The 27,528-nt window shown below is 43.1% G+C and overlaps 1 protein-coding gene across 1 annotated transcript; it reads right to left on the bottom strand.

Moving 5' to 3' along the window:
• Nucleotides 1–574: 574 nt before the first annotated feature.
• Nucleotides 575–27,528, bottom strand: LOC307170599 (patched domain-containing protein 3-like). Its single transcript, XM_079891777.1, has 5 exons — nucleotides 27,491–27,528; nucleotides 26,079–26,872; nucleotides 8,541–8,668; nucleotides 2,301–2,446; nucleotides 575–2,221 (listed from the first exon to the last, which is right to left on the bottom strand). The coding sequence occupies exons 2-5, from the start codon at nucleotides 26,781–26,783 to the stop codon at nucleotides 612–614; spliced, it is 2,589 nt and encodes an 862-aa protein (XP_079747903.1). The 5' UTR covers nucleotides 26,784–26,872; nucleotides 27,491–27,528; the 3' UTR covers nucleotides 575–611.

The raw sequence follows: 27,528 nt of genomic DNA on the forward strand, positions 1-27,528 counted from the left end.
TTGTAGAGCGATAAACTCGTTTAGTGATAAACTCCGCCTCAGCTTCGCATCTGCCTTCTGCCATAGTTGCTTTCACACGGTATGTGATGTGAATGGGTCCCAAACAGACATACATCATCAACTAGGCTGTATCGTTATTATCGCGGGAAGACTAATTGTTATCGTGAGGAGAATTTGTACCAGTATATCACAAATGATAATATATTGCCCATCCCTACTTTACACACATCATGTTTTGAATAAAGAAAACGCTGTACTTGTTCAAAGAACCAGTTTTTTTATTGACCCTTGCACTGCAAAAAAGCAAAAATATATGGCAGAGGTGTTCAAGCATTTGTGTAAATACTGTCATAAATGACTCAATCTCACTATAATTGTCACTGAACAGAATAAGTTCTAATGTTCAGTAATGCAGTTTAATCAATGTACTTGAATGTAATTGGATTACAAAAGCAAAGTTGTGTTTGCATTGAGGTGTTTAAATGAACACGTCCACATGAAATAATACTGATGACAAGGATAAAAATATATATGTTTAAAAAATATTCTTGATTATGATATAAATACTTTATTAGTAACTTCAACATGCAAAATCTTTCAGTAAAGTAAGCTCAGCAACAGTCAGGATCAGCAGACTCTGTGAAAGCAATCATTCCACTTTGCTCTGGAAGATTTTCTTTTTTTCTTTCATGACGGTTACTAAAATTGCCGAGGAAGGTCAGGAACACCGGTATGAATATGATGCCATGGACGGCCCCAAACAGAATGACTAAGAACATGATTTTGAAGAAGGTCCTGAAGAGGTAGCTTTTAGCAGTCGAGAGCACCACCACACCGGCAATAGTAGACACCGCACCCTGAATGATGGGATAGCCCAGCTTAGTGACGGCATCTGTGGCTCTCTCATTCGCTGAGGACTTTTCACTTGACACAAAAGCATAGCATATGTGAGCAGAGAAGTCGACAGAAAACCCGATACAGATAACAAGATTAATCATAGACACAGAGTCTAAACTAACATCCCATAATGCCATGAATCCGGCCACTCCCACAATGACAGATGCGATGGCAAATGTCACCCAGAGAGAGCAAAGAGGGTTTGGGATCAACAGGAGTGAAATGACTAGCATTGCACATGTAGCAACTACTATATTCTGGATTGTATTAGTGATGATGACGGCGTATTGGTCGAAATAGATGAATGCGGGGTGATACACTATCAGATCAACGGATGGCTGCAACTTCCCACATTTTTCTGCGGTTTCTCTAAATGCATTCAGCATGTTCTTCTCATCAATCGCTGTGCGGATATTCACAGTCAGAACAAACATTCGTGACGCATGGATTTGATTGTTAATGAAATTAACATCTTGACTAAAACCAGACCGATTAAGAAATGTAGCTAAATAGCGTTTGAATTGAATTTCATCATCTAAATTAAGACCTGCACTCAGTCCATACTGCATGTACGCACTCAGCCAAGAAATGGGTGAAATGCCTGAATCTGCCACTGGCAGATTTTGAAATTTTTCCAAACACAAGTCAAGACTTTCACGAGCAGTTGGGTTCCAGTAGTGAAAGTCTTCATCCTTTATAACTAACATAACATTGGGACCAAAGGCAGAGAAGAAATCATCTTCTTTGTCATAGTAACTACCAACATATGAGCTGTCTGCTGCTAAATGCTTCAGATCTAGACCTTCCTGCATTTGGAAGCATCCATAGATACTGACTGCCAAATACCCGGCATATATCAGACACACAAGCGCCTTAACCCACACTCTTGTCAGAAAAGGGCCGTAATAGTTTTTAAAGAATGAATCTATTGGCATTTCAAATTCCTTATCTGTGTTTTTATCATACGCCCCACCAACACAACAACCTCCATCATCACCAGTGGCTTCTGGGAGTTTCATGAAGGTCAGCCAGTGTCTGTTGCCTTTCTCTCTCCGTCCGTTCAGTGCGAGACACGTGCCAAAGAAGGTGATGTTGAAGATGTAGCAGAACAGAAGAGCTGTGCTGGTGTACATGCAGAAGGACTGAACTGAGCGGAAGGGCGTCATGAGGCCGATGTAGAAAGCCAGCACATCTGTCAGTGTGGTGATAGTGATGGACACGCCGGCCTCTTTGTACGTTTCTGCTAAACGAAGCTCAACGGCTTTATGAACTTCAGTCTTCTGCCAGCAGGAGATCATAATGAACATGTCATCAACGCCAACACCTGGAGGAAAGCAGAGACGGTGAGCCTGTGAACATCAGCTGTGAGACACCTACTAGATGATGAAATAAATGACATTTACCCAGAATCAGAAAGGGGGCTGTGCCCACGGTCATGGCAAACGGCATCCCACAGAACAGCAGCAGACCAAAGCTGGCCAACACGGCCATCCCAGCGGAGACCACACCGAACGTAGCCACCCACACCTTTGTCCTGACAGGGTCTAACCTGAGGAAGAGGACATGCTATAGACATCAATCACACAGTCTATCCTGAGGAAGAGGACATGCTATAGAGATCAATCACACAGTCTATCCTGAGGAAGAGGACATGCTATAGAGATCAATCACACAGTCTATCCTGAGGAAGAGGACATGCTATAGAGATCAATCACACAGTCTATCCTGAGGAAGAGGACATGCTATAGACATCAATCACACATTCTATCCTGAGGAAGAGGACATGCTATAGAGATCAGTAACACAGTCTATCCTGAGGAAGAGGACATGCTATAGACATCAATCACACAGTCTATCCTGAGGAAGAGGACATGCTATAGACATCAATCACACAGTCTATCCTGAGGAAGAGGACATGCTATAGAGATCAATCACACAGTCTATCCTGAGGAAGAGGACATGCTATAGACATCAATCACACATTCTATCCTGAGGAAGAGGACATGCAATAGACATCAATCACACAATCTATCCTGAGGAAGAGGACATGCTATAGAGATCAATCACACAGTCTATCCTGAGGAAGAGGACATGCTATAGACGTCAATCACACAGTCTATCCTGAGGAAGAGGACATGCTATAGAGATCAATCACACAGTCTATCCTGAGGAAGAGGACATGCTATAGACATCAATCACACATTCTATCCTGAGGAAGAGGACATGCTATAGAGATCAGTAACACAGTCTATCCTGAGGAAGAGGACATGCTATAGACATCAATCACACAGTCTATCCTGAGGAAGAGGACATGCTATAGAGATCAATCACACAGTCTATCCTGAGGAAGAGGACATGCTATAGACATCAATCACACATTCTATCCTGAGGAAGAGGACATGCTATAGAGATCAGTAACACAGTCTATCCTGAGGAAGAGGACATGCTATAGACATCAATCACACAGTCTATCCTGAGGAAGAGGACATGCTATAGACGTCAATCACACAGTCTATCCTGAGGAAGAGGACATGCTATAGAGATCAATCACACAGTCTAACCTGAGGAAGAGGACATGCTATAGAGATCAATCACACAGTCTATCCTGAGGAAGAGGACATGCTATAGACATCAGCACACAGTCTATCCTGAGGAAGAGGACATGCGATAGACATCAATCACACAGTCTATCCTGAGGAAGAGGACATGCGATAGACATCAATCACACAGTCTATCCTGAGGAAGAGGACATGCTATAGAGATCAATCACACATTCTATCCTGAGGAAGAGGACATGCCATATTGATCAATCACACAGTCTATCCTGAGGAAGAGGACATGCTATAGACATCAATCACAAAGTCTAACCTGAGGAAGAGTACATGCTATAGAGATCAATCACACATTCTATCCTGAGGAAGAGGACATGCCATATTGATCAATCACACAGTCTATCCTGAGGAAGAGGACATGCTATAGACATCAATCACACAGTCTAACCTGAGGAAGAGGACATGCTATAGAGATCAGTCACACAGTCTAACCTGAGGAAGAGGACATGCTATATTGATCAATCACACAGTCTATCCTGAGGAAGAGGACATGCTATAGACATCAATCACACAGTCTAACCTGAGGAAGAGGACATGCTATATTGATCAATCACACAGTCTATCCTGAGGAAGAGGACATGCTATAGAGATCAATTACACAGTCTATCCTGAGGAAGAGGACATGCTATATTGATCAATCACACAGTCTATCCTGAGGAAGAGGACATGCTATAGAGATCAATCACACAGTCTTTCGTGAGGAAGAGGACATGCTATAGAGATCAGTCACACAGTCTATCCTGAGGAAGAGGACATGCTATAGACATCAATCACACAGTCTATCCTGAGGAAGAGGACATGCTATAGAGATCAATCACACAGTCTATCCTGAGGAAGAGGACATGCTATAGAGATCAATCACACATTCTAACCTGAGGAAGAGGACATGCTATAGAGATCAATCACACAGTCTAACCTGAGGAAGAGGACATGTTATAGAGATCAATCACACAGTCTAACCTGAGGAAGAGGACATGCTATAGACATCAATCACACAGTCTATCCTGAGGAAGAGGACATGCTATAGAGATCAATCACACAGTCTACCCTGAGGAAGAGGACATGCTATAGAGATCAATCACACAGTCTAACCTGAGGAAGAGGACATGCTATAGAGATCAATCACACAGTCTATCCTGAGGAAGAGGACATGCTATAGACATCAATCACAAAGTCTATCCTGAGGAAGAGGACATGCTATAGACATCAATCACACAGTCTATCCTGAGGAAGAGGACATGCTATAGAGATCAATCACACAGTCTATCCTGAGGAAGAGGACATGCTATAGACATCAATCACAAAGTCTATCCTGAGGAAGAGGACATGCTATAGACATCAATCACACAGTCTATCCTGAGGAAGAGGACATGCTATAGAGATCAATCACACAGTCTATCCTGAGGAAGAGGACATGCTATAGAGATCAATCACACAGTCTATCCTGAGGAAGAGGACATGCTATAGAGATCAATCACACAGTCTATCCTGAGGAAGAGGACATGCTATAGACATCAATCACAAAGTCTATCCTGAGGAAGAGGACATGCTATAGACATCAATCACACAGTCTATCCTGAGGAAGAGGACATGCTATAGAGATCAATCACACAGTCTATCCTGAGGAAGAGGACATGCTATAGAGATCAGTCACACAGTCTATCCTGAGGAAGAGGACATGCTATAGACGTCAATCACACAGTCTATCCTGAGGAAGAGGACATGCTATAGACATCAATCACACAGTCTATCCTGAGTAAGAGGACATGTTATAGAGATCAATCACACAGTCTATCCTGAGGAAGAGGACATGCTATAGACGTCAATCACACAGTCTAACCTGAGGAAGAGGACATGCTATAGAGATCAATCACACAGTCTATCCTGAGGAAGAGGACATGCTATAGAGATCAATCACACAGTCTATCCTGAGTAAGAGGACATGTTATAGAGATCAATCACACAGTCTATCCTGAGGAAGAGGACATGCTATAGACATCAATCACACAGTCTATCCTGAGGAAGAGGACACGCTATAGACATCAATCACACAGTCTATCCTGAGGAAGAGGACATGCTATAGAGATCAATCACACAGTCTATCCTGAGGAAAAGGACATGCTACAGACATCAATCACACAGTCTATCCTGAGGAAGAGGACATGCTATAGACATCAATCACACAGTCTATCCTGAGGAAGAGGACATGCTATAGACATCAATCACACAGTCTATCCTGAGGAAGAGGACATGCTATAGAGATCAGTCACACAGTCTTACCTGAGGAAGAGGACATGCTATAGACGTCAATCACACAGTCTATCCTGAGGAAGAGGACATGCTATAGAGATCAATCACACAGTCTATCCTGAGGAAGAGGACATGCTATAGACATCAATCACACAGTCTATCCTGAGGAAGAGGACATGCTATAGACATCAATCACACAGTCTATCCTGAGGAAGAGGACATGCTATAGAGATCAATCACACAGTCTATCCTGAGGAAGAGGACATGCCATAGAGATCAATCACACAGTCTATCCTGAGGAAGAGGACATGCCATATTGATCAATCACACAGTCTAACCTGAGGAAGAGGACATGCTATAGACATCAATCACACAGTCTATCCTGAGGAAGAGGACATGCTATAGACATCAATCACACAGTCTATCCTGAGGAAGAGGACATGCTATAGACATCAATCACACAGTCTATCCTGAGGAAGAGGACATGCTATAGACATCAATCACACAGTCTATCCTGAGGAAGAGGACATGCTATAGAGATCAATCACACAGTCTAACCTGAGGAAGAGGACATGCTATAGAGATCAATCACACAGTCTATCCTGAGGAAGAGGACATGCCATAGAGATCAATCACACAGTCTATCCTGAGGAAGAGGACATGCCATATTGATCAATCACACAGTCTAACCTGAGGAAGAGGACATGCTATAGACATCAATCACACAGTCTATCCTGAGGAAGAGGACATGCTATAGAGATCAATCACACAGTCTATCCTGAGGAGAAGGACATGCCATAGAGATCAATCACACAGTCTATCCTGAGGAAGAGGACATGCCATATTGATCAGTCACAGTCTATCCTGAGGAAGAGGACATGCTATAGAGATCAATCACACAGTCTATCCTGAGGAAAAGGACATGCTATAGACATCAATCACACAGTCTATCCTGAGGAAGAGGACATGCTATAGAGATCAATCACACAGTCTATCCTGAGGAAGAGGACATGCTATAGAGATCAGTCACACAGTCTATCCTGAGGAAGAGTACATGCTATAGAGATCAATCACACAGTCTATCCTGAGGAAGAGGACATGCTATAGAGATCAGTCACACAGTCTAACCTGAGGAAGAGGACATGCTATAGACATCAATCACACAGTCTAACCTGAGGAAGAGGACATGCTATAGAGATCAATCACACAGTCTAACCTGAGGAAGAGGACATGCTATAGAGATCAATCACACAGTCTAACCTGAGGAAGAGGACATGCTATAGAGATCAATCACACAGTCTAACCTGAGGAAGAGGACATGCTATAGACATCAATCACACAGTCTAACCTGAGGAAGAGGACATGCCATAGACATCAATCACACAGTCTAACCTGAGGAAGAGGACATGCTATAGAGATCAATCACACAGTCTTACCTGAGGAAGAGGACATGCTATAGACATCAATCACACAGTCTATCCCGAGGAAGAGGACATGCTATAGACGTCAATCACACAGTCTATCCTGAGGAAGAGGACATGCTATAGAGATCAATCACACAGTCTATCCTGAGGAAGAGGACATGCTATAGAGATCAGTCACACAGTCTATCCTGAGGAAGAGGACATGCTATAGAGATCAATCACACAGTCTATCCTGAGGAAGAGGACATGCTATAGAGATCAATCACACAGTCTAACCTGAGGAAGAGGACATGCTATAGACATCAATCACACAGTCTATCCTGAGGAAGAGGACATGCTATAGACATCAATCACACATTCTATCCTGAGGAAGAGGACATGCTATAGACATCAATCACACAGTCTAACCTGAGGAAGAGGACATGCTATAGAGATCAATCACACAGTCTATCCTGAGGAAGAGGACATGCTATAGACGTCAATCACACAGTCTATCCTGAGGAAGAGGACATGCTATAGACATCAATCACACAGTCTATCCTGAGGAAGAGGACATGCTATAGAGATCAATCACACAGTCTATCCTGAGGAAGAGGACATGCTATAGAGATCAATCACACAGTCTAACCTGAGGAAGAGGACATGCTATAGACATCAATCACACAGTCTATCCTGAGGAAGAGGACATGCCATATTGATCAATCACACAGTCTATCCTGAGGAAGAGGACATGCTATAGAGATCAATCACACAGTCTAACCTGAGGAAGAGGACATGCTATAGAGATCAGTCACACAGTCTAACCTGAGGAAGAGGACATGCCATAGAGATCAATCACACAGTCTATCCTGAGGAAGAGGACATGCTATAGACATCAATCACACAGTCTATCCTGAGGAAGAGGACATGCTATAGACGTCAATCACACAGTCTATCCTGAGGAAGAGGACATGCTATAGACATCAATCACACAGTCTATCCTGAGGAAGAGGACATGCTATAGAGATCAATCACACAGTCTATCCTGAGGAAGAGGACATGCTATAGAGATCAATCACACAGCCTATCCTGAGGAAGAGGACATGCTATAGACATCAATCACACAGTCTATCCTGAGGAAGAGGACATGCTATAGAGATCAATCACACAGTCTATCCTGAGGAAGAGGACATGCTATATTGATCAATCACACAGTCTATCCTGAGGAAGAGGACATGCTATAGACATCAATCACACAGTCTATCCTGAGGAAGAGGACATGCTATAGAGATCAATCACACAGGAAGGAAGAGGACGAGGAATCACAGATCTAGGGATAGAAACATGTACTTATGTGAATATATTTAATTCTTTATACCTTGAACAAGACATAATCGAAATGGTAATGGCCAGGGAATACGTAAGAGAGAAGAGTGAGATAACCGATTCTGAATTGGTCTCAAGCTCATTCTGTCTTGATATTGATGTATAGTAAGACACATGGACCTGTAGAAATGAAAAAAAAAACAACAACAACACTGGGTTACACTTTATTTTAAGGTTTATTTGTTACAGTGTAATTATATATTTAAGTACTGAGTAATATTAAGTACCTACAGTTGGTACTCAACCAGAAAAATACTTTTACCGCCACTGTGTGCATTTGCTGCCTTTCACCGCTAAGAGGCGCTACAATCACAGACCTTGAAAAGTGTCAGTTTATTCTCTCTATTGCGTAATCTGCCGCGGCGCCGCGGCTCATTGAGAGCGATTGAGAGCTGGTAGCAGATCAATTCAAGTGAAACATTGTAGTTAAACAAATTCATAATCACAATACTGAAATTACAGTACAAATTTAGACCTGAAACAAATGTAGGCTTTATTCTTGCATCAAATTCAAGCAAAGTAGGCTAAACGTTAACATTGTGTGTCCAATTTTTCTATAATTTAGAAAGGTTATGCTTGTCAATAGGTTATGTGTCTTATAGTTCGTGTTATTTTAATTAGTCAGTAGATTTATTAACTGAAACATAACAGTGAAATAAATGAAATGATCAGGACTTGATAACCGATGTTAGTCGGCAGCATTTGTGTTTTAGAAAACTTCAATGAGGCTTTGCATGACAAGACGTTAAGCTCATTCTCTGGCCAGAGCTCAGGCGATAGCTGTGTGGTCAACGCTACAACAACGCCTCGCGGAGCGTGTGGTCAACGCAAACTAATTTTGTCCCTAGTTTAACATTTGTCAAAAATAAAAACTTTTGAAATGTTAATTTATTGATTCGACACACTTTTCTGAGCTTTGTTGTGTTTGATTTGATTTGGCCATAGCAACGAAATAATGTTTTCAAAAAAAAATAATTAAGTTTGAAGGGTTTCAAATACCAAATGGAAATACCATTTCAAGGTTTAGATAAAGTGTCGGGACAGTTTATTTATTTAAAACAGGGTTGCATCGAGTTTAGAGTTTATTCCCTTTGCAATGCAAAATAAGAAACACAGACTGTTATTCTTGCGACACTTTAAATTTGTATTGCCAAATTAATTGCAGCAAAATTAAACAATTAAAACAGTACAAAATGAAAATAGTACAAAGCAACATAAATTAACATGCGTTTTTCTTTGCCTCTCTCTCGCGCTTGATCTCTTTTTAGCAAGTTGAAGTTTTTGGGGTCTCTCTCGAAATTAAACATTTCAGGGTAAAAACACATCATGAAGGCTAATAATAATACTGTATATGTCATCCACACAAATCAAAAAAAACAACAACAACCTGTAACAAAGTATTTAGCCTTTGTTGCTTCAATGACACAGAATGCCTAGCAGAATTCTCCTTACAATAAAACAAGGTTGATCGCAAATTAACGCGCTCTGTATCTGCTGATCACTCACATTCGTTTAGTTGGCATGAACGCATTTTCGTCAACAGTTCATGTTTGGATAATGCCAGATTGTTGACAATCACACACACACTGCTCACACACTCTAAAACTCTACAAAACCAGTTGCAACAACTGGATTGAAGACTTCAATTGAAATTTGGTGTGAAAAACTCAATAAATAAAATTCAATAAATAAAACTACAGTAGGCTATAGGGCCTACATTTGGACACATCAAGAGATTTATCCTTAAAAGAATTTTGCCTTTGCCTGTTCTGCATCATCAGGCTATCCGACACTCTCCTTATGAAAGAGGGGCGATTAACACTCCTGCACCCCCACGATAAAAGTTTATTAACTAAATATTTTATTATTTTAATAATTGAAGAATTAAAACGCTACTCCGGTTTGGGCCAGCTTTTTCCAAGCAAAACTAAATACAATCTTAAAACGCAGGTTCATTTGTTGTCATGAACAAAATGTTCAACTCAATATTAAATTCCACAGGGATGGAATTCCTGTGCCCGGTTGCATAAAGCACCTTAAGTGTAATTTTCCCTTAAGTTCGCCCTTATGTTTCCCTTAAACCTAAGGGTGTTGCAGAAAAAAACCCTTAAGTGTTACTTAGGGTTTCTTTAAGTGAAACGTCATAAACACTTAGAATTTCCCTTAAATGCTGTTTTTTCACTTAAATAATCCCTTAAGAAGCGTTAAGTGTTGCATAAAACCCCTTAACGGTCATTTCCCTAAGTATAACTTAAGGTTTGGAAATCGTAACCTTAAGAGTAACGCGGACAAAAATAAGACGACATGGCTGAATTTATGGAACCAGCTGAAGATCATTATGTGCCAAGAAGAATTTTTAGGGATAGGGAGAACCCTTTGGATCATCTTAGCGATGAAAAATTGTTGCAAGACTACCGATTTGATCGACGCGCAATATTTGCGCAATACATCGCTAACAAACTAGAGAGCGACCTTGACCATGTCACACATCGCAACCACTCTTTACCTGCGGTGTTACAACTGCTAATAGCACTGTGTTTTTTTGCAACTGGGAGTTTTCAGTAGTGGGATGTTTTACACGTGCATAAATCGGCTACCATTCAATAAATATAGGCTACAATTAGTGTGTATCGGATTTTCAGGTGATATTCTCAATTCATTCAGTTAACGGACGCTCTGAGGTAAAGTGTTCAGACTGCAGACAGCAACGATCATGTTTAATTGTACAGTACAGTCATAACATAACGTACAGACATTATCTTAATTCCATAATGTCCTTAAACATAACAATATGCTGGCCATAAACTGAGAAAGTGCGCGTCCGGTGTGTGATACAGTTGTAGACGCGACGCGGCGTGTTAAGTGTTTTGCGTATCTATGGCAACAACAGACTTTTATAACGTGAATCCAGGATCGCTGTCGTGAAACACTTAAATGTTTCCCTTACCTAAGAGAACCGTTTAAGAGATTATATGCAACACCCTTAAGTTATTCTCTTAGGTAAGGGGAAATCGCCCCTTAAGTATCATACTTAAGGGAAAAACTTAAGGTGCTTTATGCAACCGGGCACTGGTCCTTACAACCAGGGTGTGATTTGTGAATTTTATTTTTATTCAAATAAATCTCAAACCAAAGTGCTTCGTGCTGCTGTTAAACTAAATAACATTTATAGAATACTTACGAGTTTCAATGAAACAATATCGCAACATTTCAACAAATAAATTATTTGATCTGTTTTTACATTTTAATTCAGGGCGATTTACTTTTAATTAGAGTGAGATTTTCACGCATGCCTTGTCCTTTCCTCATTGGGAAGTGCTCACATGATAGCTAAACATGTTTGAGTAGATCCTCTGTACCTCTCAGTTTCATATGGATTACATAATCAGATAACAATTATTAAATATTTAGACATTTAAAGGCTTTAGACATAGCCTATTTCTCATCGTGACTGAACTGAGGCTTTCGGTTCATTTTTGTGATGCACAGTTCCCGGAGACAGAGACCATGCACAGTCAAACTTTTGTTTGTTTGACTAATATGAATAAAAGTTCATAAAAGTAAAAGTACAGTTTTGAATTATGTAGGCTACTCTACTCTTATCTGTATGACCAAAACATTACGGAGTATATTAGCCTAAGTTATTTTAGCTGTTAAGAGTAAAATAAGTTCAAATGAATGCGCCACCGCGTTTGTCGAACACTAATTCACCATTTCTGTATAGGGAACCCCAATATTTTATAGGAATAGGCTTCTGTTTTCTACAATATGAAATATAGACTATATTGTTGTCATCTCTATTTTTAACTTTTGATTCTATTTTTCTGTTCTAAAAATATTTTCTTTTGCTGCGGTTTTGCACAATATCCCTTAGCGCCTGGCGGTCATTTCGCGAATGACTTTGAAATACGACTGGTTTAAAGAATTAGTTCACTTTCATTTACTCACCACGATGTCATCCAAGATGTCCACGTCTTTCTTTCTTCAGTCGAAAGAAATTAAGGTTTTTATGGAAGCTTGTTTCCGCCACTGAATAATAAATAAATAATAATAATTGCGACTTTTTATCTCACAATTCTGACTTTTTTTCTCACAATTGCGATATATCAAGTCAGAATTGTGAGATATAAACTATTCTGAGGTAAAAAAAAAAAAAAAAGTCCGTCTTTTTTTTCCTTAAAATTGGACTTTATATCTCACAATTCTGAGAAAAGATGTCCGAATTGCGTGATACAAAGACGCAATTCCGAGAAAAACATTATATCTCGCAATTCTGACTTTATATCTCGCAATTCTGACTTTATATCTCGCAATTCTGACTTTATAACACGCAATTGCGACTTTATAACACGCAATTGCGACTTTATTTCAAGCAATTCTGACTTTATATCACGCAATTGCGACTTTATTTCACGCAATTCTTACTCACCACGATGTCATCCAAGATGTCCATGTCTTTCTTTCTTCAGTTGAAAGAAATGAAGGTTTTTATGGAAGCTTGTTTCCGCCACTGAATAATAAATAAATAATAATAATTGCGACTTTTTATCTCACAATTCTGACTTTTTTTCTCACAATTGTGATATATCAAGTCAGAATTGTGACTTTTTTTCTCAGAATTGCGAGATATGAAGTCAGGATTGTGAGAAATAAAGTCGCAATTCTGAGATATAAAGTCGCAATTGCGTGTTATAAAGTCAGAATTGTGAGATATAAACTATTCTGAGGTAAAAAAAAAAAAAAAAGTCCGTCTTTTTTTTCCTTAGAATTGGACTTTATATCTCACAATTCTGACTTTATAACACGCAATTGCGACTTTATATCTCAGAATGCTTTGGAATCTCCATTACGCATCATACGCATCATGCGCTACGAAGACTCTTAAGATATAACTTAACTAAAGGTATACTACCACTAAAGGTATATCATTGCTAGGCGTCTTCAGGGCTATCATCCACTCGCGAGGCAGAGGCGCTGAGAGGCAGAGGCGCTGGCGCCCTCCTAGCAACGGCGCTGTTTTTGGTAACACATGATTTTGACGACTTCATTAAGTTTTGATTTATAGAAAACTCTTTTTAAAAGATTTTCGTTTTGTATAAATTGTATCTTAATTTTGATCAATGTTTTATCAATCAATTGCCCGTATTTAACCCCCTGGGGTCGGCTATCGCGCCGGCGCGATAGGCTCGTTCTCTTACGAGAGGTCTCTCGTATTGCGTAAGGTTAGCTTACGCATCGGGAAAGTCTTCTTTCTTCGAGATCTGAAGCCAAAAAATTAGCCTTAATTTTGTATACATTGTCAACGCAGTGCAACAGCCGACAGACCTAGGCAGGCTGTATAAGCGTGCTCATTGGCTGCTCGGCGGCAACTGCTTAAGCCTATCGGTGAGCGCTCTGAACGCGGCAACCAATGAGGGCGCTTCGCGCCCTCCACACCCTTCTAACCGTCAGAATGGGTGTGGCCAGCGTATATATATTCAGCGCTCATAGGCTAAAATTCTGATTTTCTTGTCTTCAGCGACGCTCTTCGCATCGCTGGATCTTGAGAGCCGCCGCCGTTGAAACCAGCGACCAGCAAGCTTAGGACAGCGCCTGAGGAAGCCGGCCGTCTTCGCCGCCTTCAGCCATCCGTGCCTGCTACGCTATCCGGCGACATATCCTTTACATTATTACTGTTTCTGTGTGTATTCTAAAAGAGCACGAGGCGTTTTTGTAAAAACGCCTCGTTTTTGCGGCTCGTGCCGCGCCCCGCTCAGCAACGGAGACCGCCACCTCTCTGCGCTCTCCGCCTGGGCCGCGGGCACACCGCCACCGCACTCTCCGAGTGCGAAGAGCTTTCAATGTCGACCCTGCGGGCTCGACTTGAAGCTTTCGACCAAGCTGTCGCTCCGCCTGTCCCTGCCGGGCCGCGCAATAAGAAGCGCCGCTCGCAGCGACCACCGGAGACTGTTGTGACTGAGGAGCTCGCCGGAACCTCTCCCTCGAGCTCTCTCTCGCCCTCTCCCTCCCGGCCGCTCAACCGCCGGCTCTCGCCCGCGCCGCCGCCGCGTCAGGAGATGAGGCGAATGTGATAGATACCCGTACTCTCCCTCTGTTCGAGCCGTGCAACTACGCCGCTCACAAGGGATGGCAGAAGCGGACGGTCTCGGAGCGAGTTTCCTCTCCCTCTGTTCGAGCCGCGCAAACTGAGCCGCTCACGAGGGATGGCAGGAGCGGACGGTCTCGGAGCGAGTTTCCTCTCCCTCTGTTTGAGCCGCGCAAACTGCGCCGCTCACAAGGGATGGCAGGAGCGGACGGTCTTGGAGCTCTCTTTACGTTACAAGAAAGCTACTCCGTCCTCGCGCGTCACTCACCGGTGAAAGGGGAACAGAGTGTTTTTGTCCCGCCGTGGCCTGGACTATAACCTCCATTTCTCACACATTTCTCAGTCCCCTCTTAAGTTCAGGCGACTGGAATTGTTACTATTGCAGTATACGAGCCTGTTATAAATACACGCTTGCCTGCAAGCAAACGCCGTCACAAGACATGATGACGCTAACCGAGTACTAATGTATTCTCCCCTGTGGCTCAGTGGCGGAATCCTAGACTGTCAAGCTAGAGACCGGGGTTCGGTCCCCGCTCTCGCGGCAGTTAAAGTTTATGCTGTTCGCTTCTCCGAGCTCGCGGCCAGTTTTTCTTACATACAGAAAACAAGCCCGCTCTCTCCCTCGTTGGGCCGCGCAGATTGCGCCGTTCAAGGGATGACAAAGCGGACGGTCACGAGCAGCGTTCAGCGTGCGCGCCTCACTCACCGGCGAAAAGAGAAGAGAGTGTGTTAGTCTCGCTACGGCTGGACAACCGCCAATCCTCACACATTTCTCAGTCCCCTCTTAAGCTCAGGCGACTGGAAATATTACTATTGCAGTAAACGAGCCTGTTTTAAACACACGCACGCCTGCAAACAAACACCGACGCGACACATGAGGTCGCTTTTTATATGCTCGCGCTAACTGAAAGCTAATGTGTTTTCCCCTGTGGCTCAGTGGCAGAATCATACGCTTTCATGCGGGGGATCCGCGTTCGATCCCAGCTCTCGGGGCAGATAAAAATTTATGCTGCTTGCTTCTCCGAGCTCGCGGCCAGTCTTTCTTACTTACAGAAAGCGAACCCGCCTCTCGCACCACACCTTCTCAGGGTGCTCGAGTATTTTTGAGCGTCTAAACATGAGAGAAGAAAAGACGGTTAAATCCCGCAGCCCTGCGGCTGGACCACCGTCGAAGCTTAACGCTCTGTCAGTCCCCGTTGCCACGGCTACTGCAGCTGTTTACCTCGCAGTCAACGAGCCGGTATATCTACCCGCTCGCCTGCGCGCATCCGCCGTTCTCACGGCAACCCAGAGAAATTTCAAAAGAGCATAATGTCTGGTTGCACGGCTGACGCCATATGTGTTTCTAGTACAGTGAATGTGCCCACGTTTCTGTGCTCACCCCTGTACACAAGCACTATACATCCCGTGTCTCTCACAGAGCCCACTCTCATGAAGCAGGCAAAAGCCGCTTTAGTGTTAAAAGTAGGTCACGTGTCCACTTCTCCGTGCCCACACCTACTCACTGCCCGCTCTGTCACACGGCCTCGCACGACCGGTCATGTTTTGAATGTAAGTCCTGTGCCCGCCCTCGAGCGCTCACACATACTAACTAACATTTTCGCCCCGACGCCGGCATCGCGCCTCACACTATATGTTCCCCGTCCAAAGCCACCGGGACACTGTGTGTAAAACGGCCAGCTATCGCTACGTGCGATCCGCCGTATCTAACCACCAAGAGCGCGCGCGCCGCGCCCGCGCCGCGCCCGCCCCTGAATGTAAGTCCTGTGCCCGCCCTCGAGCGCTCACACATACTAACGAGCATTTTTGCCCCCGACGCCGCCATCGCGCCTCACACTTTATGTTCCCCGTCTAAAGCCACCGGGACACTGTGTGTAAAACGGCCAGCTATCGCTGCGTGCGATCCGCCGTATCTAAGCACCAAGAGCGCGCGCGCCGCGCCCGCCCCTCCGTTTCGAGCTCTCGAGCCCGCGATGCGCGGCGATCGGAGCCCGGAGGCCATTCTGCCCCTGGCTGCACACGCAAAAGCGTGGGAAGCTATTCCAGGCGCATCAAAACGGGTGCTAAGCACAGTAAAACAGGGCTATACTCTGCAGTTCGCTCGCCGCCCTCCGCGCTTTCAAGCGCGTATCGAGACCAGAGTGAATGGGGAAGAAGCACATCTACTTCGAGCAGAAATAGCTACACTTCTGTGCAAAAGGGCTATAGAACCGGTTTCCCCTTCCATGAGCGAGTCGGGCTTTTACAGCCGTTATTTCCTCGTTCCCAAGAAGGACGGAGCTCTCAGACCAATTTTGGATCTGAGACGTTTGAACAAGGCTCTTATGAGAAGACCGTTCAAAATGCTCACAACCAGACAAATTCTCGCGCAAATTCGCCCGAGGGACTGGTTTATATCTCTCGATCTAAAAGACGCGTACTTTTCAGATCCAGATAATACCCCGTCACAGGCCATTCTTGAGATTCGCCTTCGACGGTCAGGTATATCAGTACACGGCCCGCCTGTCGACACAGCGCGCGCGCTGCATTCGACGCCTGGCCGCGTCCCTCCGGCCGGGCAGCACCGTACCTCTCAAAACATTTCAGAGGTTACTGGGTTGTATGGCCTCAGCCGCAGCAGTGCTTCGGCTGGGTCTTTTACGAATGCGCCCGCTACAACTCTGGCTGAATGCCCAAGTGCCTCACAGATCATGGGCTTCCGGCGGTATTCGCATCAGAGTGACTCAGAGCTGCGTTTCAGCTCTGAAGCCCTGGTTAGCGGCCGACTGGTACCAGCGGGGAGTGACAATGGGAGCTATCTCACACCGCAAAGTTATCTCGACGGACGCTTCCACCTCAGGCTGGGGCGCTCTGTTCGAGGGCAAACCGGCTTTTGGCCTATGGTCAGACCGGGAAAAATGCCTCCACATAAACTGTTTGGAGATGATAGCGGTCGAGAACGCGCTCAGGCGCTTCCTCCCATTCATACGGGATCACCATGTGCTAGTCCACTCGGACAACACGTCCGTGGTATCCTATGTGAACCGACAGGGCGGTGTCAGATCCAGGAATCTGTGCAGGCTGTCCAGGAACAACATTCCCCCGGGAGAATGGTCTCTGCACCCCCAGACAGTCCAGTTTCTCTGGTGCCTATTCGGCAGAGCGGAAATCGACCTCTTTGTGTCGAAAGACAATGCTCAATGCCCGAAGTTTTATTCGAAGAGCGAGGACGCGCTGTCCCAGACATGGCCCAGCCTCCCGCTGTATGCTTTTCCTCCGATCTCCCTGTTGTCACAGGTCATTTCGAGGATCAGAGAAATGCACCACTCAGTGCTGCTTATAGCCCCGCGATGGGAAAACCAAACTTGGTACCCAGAGCTAGTGAGGCTGTCGCACTCACCCCCATGGCCGATCCCGGTGAGAAAGGATCTCCTCTCCCAAGCCGGTGGATCGATCTGGCATCCCCATCCAGAGCGCTGGTCGCTGCATGCATGGGTGATCAACGGATACCCGTTGACCTGTCAGAAGGGGTCGTGAACACGATCACACAGTCGAGAGCCCCCTCCACGAGACGGCTCTACGCGTCTAAATGGTCGGTGTTTTCTAAATGGTGCGCTACTAAAAACTTGGATCCGCGCGCATGCGGGGTCCCGCGGGTGCTCTCCTTCTTACAAGAGCTGTTGGAAAAGGGCAGATGCCCTTCCACGCTCAAAGTATATGTGGCCGCTATTGCAGCGTTCGCTGAGACGACGCGCGGCCGGGCAATGGGAAGGAATGAGCTCATTATCCGCTTCCTCAGAGGAGCTAGACGGATGAATCCCCCGCGGCCCCCCTCGGTTCCCTCGTGGGATCTGTCCTTGGTCCTAGCGGCCCTAGAGGCTTTTCCCTTTGAACCGCTTGAATCCGCGGATCTAAAGTATCTGTCGCTTAAAACCGTTTTTCTGATAGCTCTGTCTTCAGTCAAACGAGTGGGTGATTTGCACGCGCTATCTGTTAGCCCTGCATGTCTTGAGTTTGGGCCGAATGACTCGAAAGTCATTCTCAGACCGAGACACGGTTACATCCCCAAAGCGATTGGAACCCCGTTTAGGGCACAAGTTATGTCCCTCTCGGCTCTGCCAGCATCCGACAGTGGGGACAGTGATAACCTCCTATGCCCTGTCCGGGCGCTGAGAGTTTACATCACGCGCTCCGCCGCTTTCAGGCGTTCAGAGCAGCTCTTTGTTTCCTTCGGCGGACGCACCAAGGGTCTTGCCGCCTCGAAACAGAGCTTGTTCAGGTGGATAGTGGACGCGATAGCAGCAGCTTATGCCTCCAGACACCTGCAGTGCCCTCTGGGCATCAGAGCCCACTCCACTAGAGGCATGGCCTCGTCGTGGGCCTGGTCCAGCGGAATTTCTAATCACGGTATTTGTATGGCGGCGGGCTGGGCCTCCCCGTCAACATTCATGAGGTTTTATAACCTGGAAGTTCCTGCCCTACAGGCAAAAATACTGTCAGCATAAGTGACATGTATGCTCTGCCCATTTCTCGTGTGCAGACTACGTTCATATGCTGGCGCTATTCTGGTACTGTACTCAGGGTGAAGTGTTTGACTCAGACCGGCTGATCCGCTCTGTTTCCTATTTCCCGTTACGCGCTGTTGTCGGTGCTGGCCCGCGCTGCTGGCCGCCCGTATTATTCTCTGTCGCGCGGGAATTTTTCCCTTCATGTGAGACCGACTATGTCGTTTTTCTCCTACCCTTATGAGTGCTTATGTACTGTATGGGCTCGCTCTTCCGGCCCTACTGTTTGTACTGTTATATGTTTATAGACCGGCCGCGCCGCTCTATTTCATATGCTGCATGAAGTGCCTGTACTGCGCTGGCCCGTCTCTCCGACCGGCCACATTTCCCAGCAGAGTGTTTTCCCCGGTTTCCCTGGGATTCATGGGCTGGATGCTCGGCGCACACGGCGTTGACAAAGGGTTCCCGATGCGTAAGCTAACCTTACGCAATACGAGAGACCTCTCGTAAGAGAACGTACTCGGTTACTAATGTAACCTCGGTTCTCTCTAGAAGAGGGAACGAGTATTGCGTAACCTGCCGTGTCGCGCCACAAGCTTTTGCGCTTCAGACTGCGAAAACCAGAATTTTAGCCTATGAGCGCTGAATATATACACGCTGGCCACACCCATTCTGACGGTTAGAAGGGTGTGGAGGGCGCGAAGCGCCCTCATTGGTTGCCGCGTTCAGAGCGCTCACCGATAGGCTTAAGCAGTTGCCGCCGAGCAGCCAATGAGCACGCTTATACAGCCTGCCTAGGTCTGTCGGCTGCTGCACTGCGTTGACAATGTATACAAAATTAAGGATAATTTTTTGGTTTCAGATCTCGAAGAAAGAAAACTTTACCGATGCGTAAGCTAACCTTACGCAATACTCGTTCCCTCTTCTAGAGAGAACCGAGGTTACATTAGTAACCGAGTACGTTTTTTTCCGTATGAGTGCAAAAATTTTTTTTTTTTTAAATATTAATTTTTATCTTATATGCTTGTGTTATACATCAATCGATCCTGTTCAGTGTGTTTTTTTTTTTGTGTATGCTCATAATAAAAACAAAGTGTTGTGCTTTTCGCCAAATAAAGAAAAATAAACATGATGCGAGTTCTGCCTACTCTCCGTCAGTGAAGTCAATTCTGAAACGCGTCCGAAAATGAACTGTAACTCAGCGAATACTCAGTCAAACAGGCATACAGTCACACAGGCATGAAGCTTGAATTATCTTCTTTCAAATGAAGTAATTTTTATAAAAAACAAATATTCACAGTTTATATAATATGTATGTAAAGAGAGAGATGTCAGTCGTTCTCATCTCAGCTAATTAAGTTTTAATGTGACTCCGCCTACGGAGACCGCGCTATTCAAACGCAAATGTGAGGCGATCCATACAAACCTGTGAAACGCCCACATCCGCTGGATAAGGCCGGTGAAACACTGGATGCGTGGCGTAAGCGTCTCAGCTGCGTGGCGTGTCCGTTTTTATTTCGGCTCTCATGTTAACAGTTTAGAGTTTGCACACTGCCTGTGTGAGACGCGCGTCTCAGGCGCGGCACGAGCCGCGTGGAAAACGCGTGCATTCTAGAAATAGAACCGACGCCTATTTTTCACGCAACACGCAAGTGTCTTGGAAGCGTTTCCATGCAAAATTGAATAGGAAAATCTGTTTATTTGTCATTTTGACACGAATACATATTAATAAATGTCCTTTTGATGTTTAAAAGTGTCTAGGTTTTGACATAAATGCAAATATAAATGTAATTTTACAAAATATGATCGATTTTCAAATACTGCTGTATTGAATGAACAGCTTTTAGCAAACTCTATTGCTATACTGAGATGAGGAATATATACTGTATGTGTTTTGTCAAAAATAAAGTCATCAACTAACTAATGAATCCTTTACTTTGAAATACGTATGATAAAATGTATACTTTAGTTTTGAAAGACGTTGACTAGTGTAGGATATTTGTAATTTGTAGTGATTACAATTTAGCTCAAAGGATTTATTAATTAATTTATAGGGAATTCAAAAGAGTCACTTACAACCGAGCAAATGACTCGTTCGCGGTTCATTTGAACTGGCTGTAACTATCAACTCTGCAACGGATATAAATATCCGAACTATAGTGAAACACTATATAGTTAGCAAGGTAACTTAGATCAGAAGTTTAAGACATTAAATTTGTAAGCACAATAACACAAGTAATATTTCTCTTTAAAATACAAACAAGACTTTATTGATTATTCTAACACATAACTAATATCTAACACAGACACACACACATTCATACGCGTTGCAGAAAGAAAGAGAGTAAGGAAAGATTAAGTTTTAAGAGTGAGTTTAAGAGTGAGATGATGTAATCCCAAGTTTCTATGCACTTATAAAACACAACCTGAATGAACCATCAATCATTAGTTTAACCCTTTTATCGTTTCCTAGGTTATTAAATCTGTATCAAATACACCAGTTCAGTTTAAGAGTCTGGAGGCAGTACTTGCTTGTCTTTGCTTTTGGGGATTCCCTTTTTGTTGCGTGAAAGGGGTTTTCCCGGTCCGTTCGTTGGCTGGTCTCCGCATGCCTGATGTCTGGGTCACGTGGTCAGTCACGTGGCGTGCTGGCGGAATGAAAGTCTTTGTTTGAAGCTGGCTTTGCAGAAGAAACGTGGCTCGAAATCTTGTCGCAAAACTTAACTTAGAACCGAGACTCACAACGGAAAAGAAAGGAAACTAAGAAAAGAAAGGAAATTGAGAGGAGTAGATGATGGCTTGAATGAAGCTGTTTAACCCATGTTCTCCAGATCTTGATTTGGGTTGTTTCGTCTGCGCGTTTACATGGTTCCTAGTCTGAGAGCGAGAGCAGAGAGAGCTTTGTTTCTGTCTAAGATTTTTAAACTCAAAGTTTGTCCTACCTCCTGAAGAGATTGGACCAATTAGAAACTGTCTTTATTTAGGAGGTGGCGTTCTCTTCACTTCTTATCATAAGTCAAGCTTATCTGTGCTCTCCTTACTAGCAGAGAGAACAGAGGCTACAGTAAGACATTATTACTATTATAAGAATACGAACATTTTACACAGATTTCAATCAAGTCATCTTTTGAATCATGAGCATACGATCATATTGATATGAAACACAACACACTTTCATTCAAACATCTAGGCTAACAGTTATAACAATTACATGAATTGTATGGCATCTAAGCATATCAGATGCACCCATCTATTGTAGGAACAATATAGAATCATGTCGTTGCATGATGCTTGATCTATAAGTCCATTGAAAATTGTTCTTGAATGATTTTAAGTATGTCATAGGTAAAATCTCAGTTCTGTGGTTTGAAACGATTTTACACCCCGAGGTCTATCAGAGGTCCTTAAGGAGGAGGGGGTCTGGAATGTTGTGGGCTCGAGCAGCTTCCGCTGTTATCTTGATCGGGCTGAATTGTTCCATCTCTGAGCCAATCATTCTTTTCCAAGCTATCTCACATTGACCAGTTCTTCCTTTAGTTGGGCTCATCTTCTTTGAAGCTTGCATGGCCATAAAGTTCTTAGCTGGGGGTTTTCGTTGGTCAGTGGAGACTGGCTGGCTGGAGCCTTCTTTTATGGCTCTGGGGTTGGTGATTTGGTGTCTGGAATGTTCAGTTCTGTGAGAAATTATGTTTGCACAATTCACCTGGAAGATTCATTTGTGTTTGATTCGCACTCAATCCTACACTAGTTTTGAAAAGATTATAAAGTATGTATGTGCATGCATATATATATGTGTGTGTGTATATATGAAGAGTTCAGATGCAAAAGCCTCTAAATGCCATCTGAAATTTTCTCCTAGAATGATCATTTTTATGAAGCTTGTATATTTAAGTTAGCTATAGGTGACACACCTGAATGAATGGCTCATTAAGTATGCAGGGACGTAGTCTCACCAGGTGTGAACTACTAAATATGCATGATGCTGTTGGAGCGTTTACGCCCCATCCGCATATTGGCTTTCCAAACTAAAAGTGTTTCAAAAAACTAAAATCAATGTATCGTTTTATGTGAATGATTAGGCAGGATGATTTTCATATCATTTTGAAGAAAAAACACTAGGCGATGACATCCATTAGTCAAAAGTCTTATTGCCACATATTTAGTATGTGTTTTGTGGCCTTATTTCAGAAACTTTAATTTTTAGTTTTTTCGATAACCATGCATAAACATTATTCTCTCAAAAATGAAAACATGTACATACATGTGGCTCACATATTATGGAAGTCCTGTTTGTGCTATATAGAGTGAATTTACACCTTTGCCATTAATATGTTTATAAGCAACTGAAAAAAGCACAAATGTCAGGGCATGTCAGAACATCTCAAGGACCCCAAAAACACCCCAGACCCCAGAGGGTTAATAAATAAGAAGCAAATATATAGCAGACAATGTAATAAGGCGCCGGCACGATCACTTGCATTGCATGTGAACTGGAGGGCGCCGAAACTCAGCTTGTGCCTCACAGATTTGAGAAATATAGGCTATATATATTACAGAAAGCTTGAAATGTCTACTTTTAAACAAAAATATTCAAACCAAAATAAATTAATATAAAGGGGCGATTTGTCCACGAATGGCTTAAATGAACAACTACTAGTCGACTAGAAAAAAAAGTCGGAGGCAGCCCTTATTCCACATATTTTCGAACCAGCAGGCCATTCTGCAATGGGCGAGCGACCCGGAATGAGTTCTGATCGGAACAAACCCGAACCTCACTGTCTGCTGAACTTGCGCAGAAACATCAAAATAGACATAGCCAGCTTTTTAAAATTGTTTTTAAAACTAAACATTTAGACTATTTTAGTACAAATTATGAGCTTATTGACGATTTTTTATCATTCTTGACAAAATTAGAATATATTAAGTTATATTAAGACGCTACGCTGAGCATTTACTTCTTTTAAAAAATGCGGGTCAGGAAGCGGGTCGAGTTGAAAACGTCGGTCAGGTGCGGTTTGTTTATACATTGACCCGCGCATCACTGGTGGCAACCAACGGTTTGATGGTTCAAATGCCCGTCTCAATGCAGCTCCAAAGTCTCGTCACGATCCCAGTCGAGAAATAAGAGTCTTATCCAGCGAAACGATCGGTCATTTAAAAAAAAAAAAAAAAAAAAAAAAAATATATATATATATATATATATATATATTCTTTTTAACCACAAATGCCCGTCTTGTACCATCTCTGAGATGCATTAAGTCATCACGCTGGAAAGGTCATGGAAAAAAATTAAATAATAATAATAATAAATTAAAACAAAGATGAGAAAATGAGATGGAATTTTTTTCGCCCTTCCCTCCTTTCTGAACTGGAGAACACAGACAAATAACTTAGATAGATGACGTGACGCGTGACCTTTCCAACGTGAGGACGCAATGCGTGGCGCATCTCAGAGATGGTTGTCATTGAAAATCCTGGAATGTTTTCCTCAAAAACCTTAATTTCTTTTCGACTGAAGAAAGAACGACACGGATATCTTGGATGACATCAGGGTGAGTAAATTATCAGCAAAAACATTTTTTGAAAGTGAACTAATCCTTTAATTTTACCACGGCGGTAATAGGCATTCTGTTTGACTACCTACTGTACATGCACTCACTATAGGGTTAGGGTGGGATTAGAGTTTGGTTGAGGGTTAGTTGCATGTAATTATGCATAATTTACTGGTATTAGTATGGTAAGTACATGAAGCATATGTAACAAGAGCACTGTAAAATAAAGTGTTAACAAACACTGCTCCATAAAATTATTTACTCACACAATGGTCATTACCAGGGCTTGACACTAACTGTTTTTTGCTCATCATCTACTGTGGCTAGAGCTTTTCCAAAGATACTTGCCACTCTGCATTTTCACTGGCCACAATTTTGACATTGGTGCATTTTCATGGGGAAAACTGCCATATAAATATTTGTAATATTATCTCATTATTTGGAAGCAGGTATATTAGGTTGCTGTCACTTTAAGACCTGATGCACAGATCCATTATACTGATAAAACATAACTGACTGCGTTTCAATGAATACTCGCCAAGACTGGCATTTTGACATTCATTTCTGTGTATTTGACTGTTTAAGCACAACTATAATTTAGTACTGAGAGGCAGCTTTAAGCGCATACAATTATACTCAATACGTGCAATCCCACAGTAAAATTCAGGTCCTATAACAACAACAATATTCATCCAGATCAAATGAAGCGAGTGAGGAAAGGCGGGTTTGTGCGTAACTCACTGTTGGAGAGATAAGACAGAAAGAGCAGCTGGTATCCTGAATCTATTCTGCGGAAAATTAGTATTGGACGCGTTTCAGATATTTCACTACATTGCATCCGTTCCTATTATTTCAGATGCCTTTTTAAAGATGTTTTAAAGACGTTTATTATTTCAGATGCCTTTTTTTTTTTTTTTGGAACAATACGGTTATCCGGACCACACAGTGACGGGTAGCTTTAGGGGCGGGGTTAGGGGTAGGTCATCACATAGACCCCAGTGACGGGTAGCTTTAGGGGCGGGGTTAGGGGTAGGTCATCACATAGACCCCAGTGACGGGTAGGTTTAGGGGTGGGGTTAGGGGTAGCTTTAGGGGCGGGGTTAGGGGTAGGTCATCACATAGACCCCAGTGACGGGTAGCTTTAGGGGTGGGGTTAGGGGTAGCTTTAGGGGTAGGTCATCTATCAGGTGTGGTCTGGATAACCGTATAGTACCCTTTTTTTTTTTCTTTTTTTTTTTTAGATTGAAAAAATGTATGGATTATATATAAAATTCAACCCGCCACCGTGGCTAGTAGGAGTGACTGCATTACATGCCACCGCTGAAATACACACGCATTTGGCCGGTTTGGAGGCTGTTAATCTCAAGCCCTGGTCATTATCTAATTAATAACTCAGCATTTTTACTTACCGTTTTCTGTTCTGTAGAGTTTGAGAGGAGTTTTAGAAAGCCATCAAGCCAGTGAAGGTTTTCCTCTGTCTTCTTCTCGTCTAAGAAATAAAAAAGCCTGATTGCTTTGGCACTGCTGAGCTCTGAGCTCTCTGGCTTTACCTCTACACCGCCAATGGTTGTTCCCAAAAACTCGGTATTATTCAACGGATATTTTACTTTTAAAGAAACAACTTCAGCAGCATTGTAATTTATAATGTCTAAAATTGCGTTTGACATGCACTTCCCCTTTGTTTTGGCACAGAGGTTTTCAAAAGTCTTGTTTCCTGTCGTCATACTTTTCACTTTTCTATCTAACTCTATAATGTCGTTAAAAGCTGCTTCAGTTAATATATTTTCTCCGTGCAAGCCTGTGATGATCAAAGAGGCATAAGTGCCTTCAGACGCAAGCCGTAGCCGAGAAAACTCTTCAGATTGTGGGAAGTTTTCCAACACAATCGCCCTCTCCAACTTGGCAGGTCCATTGACAGGCGTAAACTGGTCCTCAATATCATTTGCCTTCCTCTCGTGAAAAAAGATGAAACCAGATCCAAGGGCAGCAGCCACACATACAGCTGATAAAAGAAACACATATGGATATCTTCCAACAACATGACCGAGCTTTTCAAAGGCCAGAGACAGAGGCCTTTCAATGCAGTCTGTTTTAGATGCGCTACACTTCATCATCCCGGAGATTCAGTCTCGTCCTTCTTCAAAGCCCCAACAACAGCCTTTCAGAGGAGGAGGCTCTGGATAGGTCAGATAGTCCTTGAAAACTGGTGACGGAGAGTTACATTCAAAACAACTTTAATCAGTTACAGGTCACGTGAACATTTGGGTTTGCATAAATATGTAGCCTACCTACTGGAAAAAGGGTGTTGGTGTGTGTGTGGTCTGAAATAGATGAACATTTTGGAAATTAGAAAATGAAAGAATATTACAATCCTTATGTGAAATTGCTACAGATATTATACATTTCTATACTAAACATAAACAAATAAATAATCAACAATTGTCTGACAATTCCACAACTATAACGGTGTAGCATGTCAAAATAATCTTAATATGGCTAACAGATCAACAGGTTAATATAACCACAAACCATTATACGGTTTGCAGTGTGTGTTCAATATTCGCTACTCTTAATGTGTGTGTGTGTGTGTGTGTGTGTGTGTGCACAAATTGCATGGCTAAAATAACTGCAGGCTAATTCCGAGAATGGGTTACGCCCTAACATGTCACTTTCACTTTCACTTTCTTAGCTTTCCGACAAAGATTAACGAAAAATGTCTTATTGTGCGAATACAAACTTACAAGATTAATGTGACGCCATCATAATAACATCATTATCACGAACGTGCATGTTTCTACTTGAAAATGATAAATACACTTACTTTTCTTCAGGAACGGACAGAGCTTCGGAGGCGCGCAG

The sequence above is a fragment of the Squalius cephalus genome (genome assembly GCF_949319135.1).
Source record: "Squalius cephalus genome assembly, chromosome: 1".
In the NCBI taxonomy this organism is placed as follows: Eukaryota; Metazoa; Chordata; class Actinopteri; order Cypriniformes; family Leuciscidae; genus Squalius; species Squalius cephalus.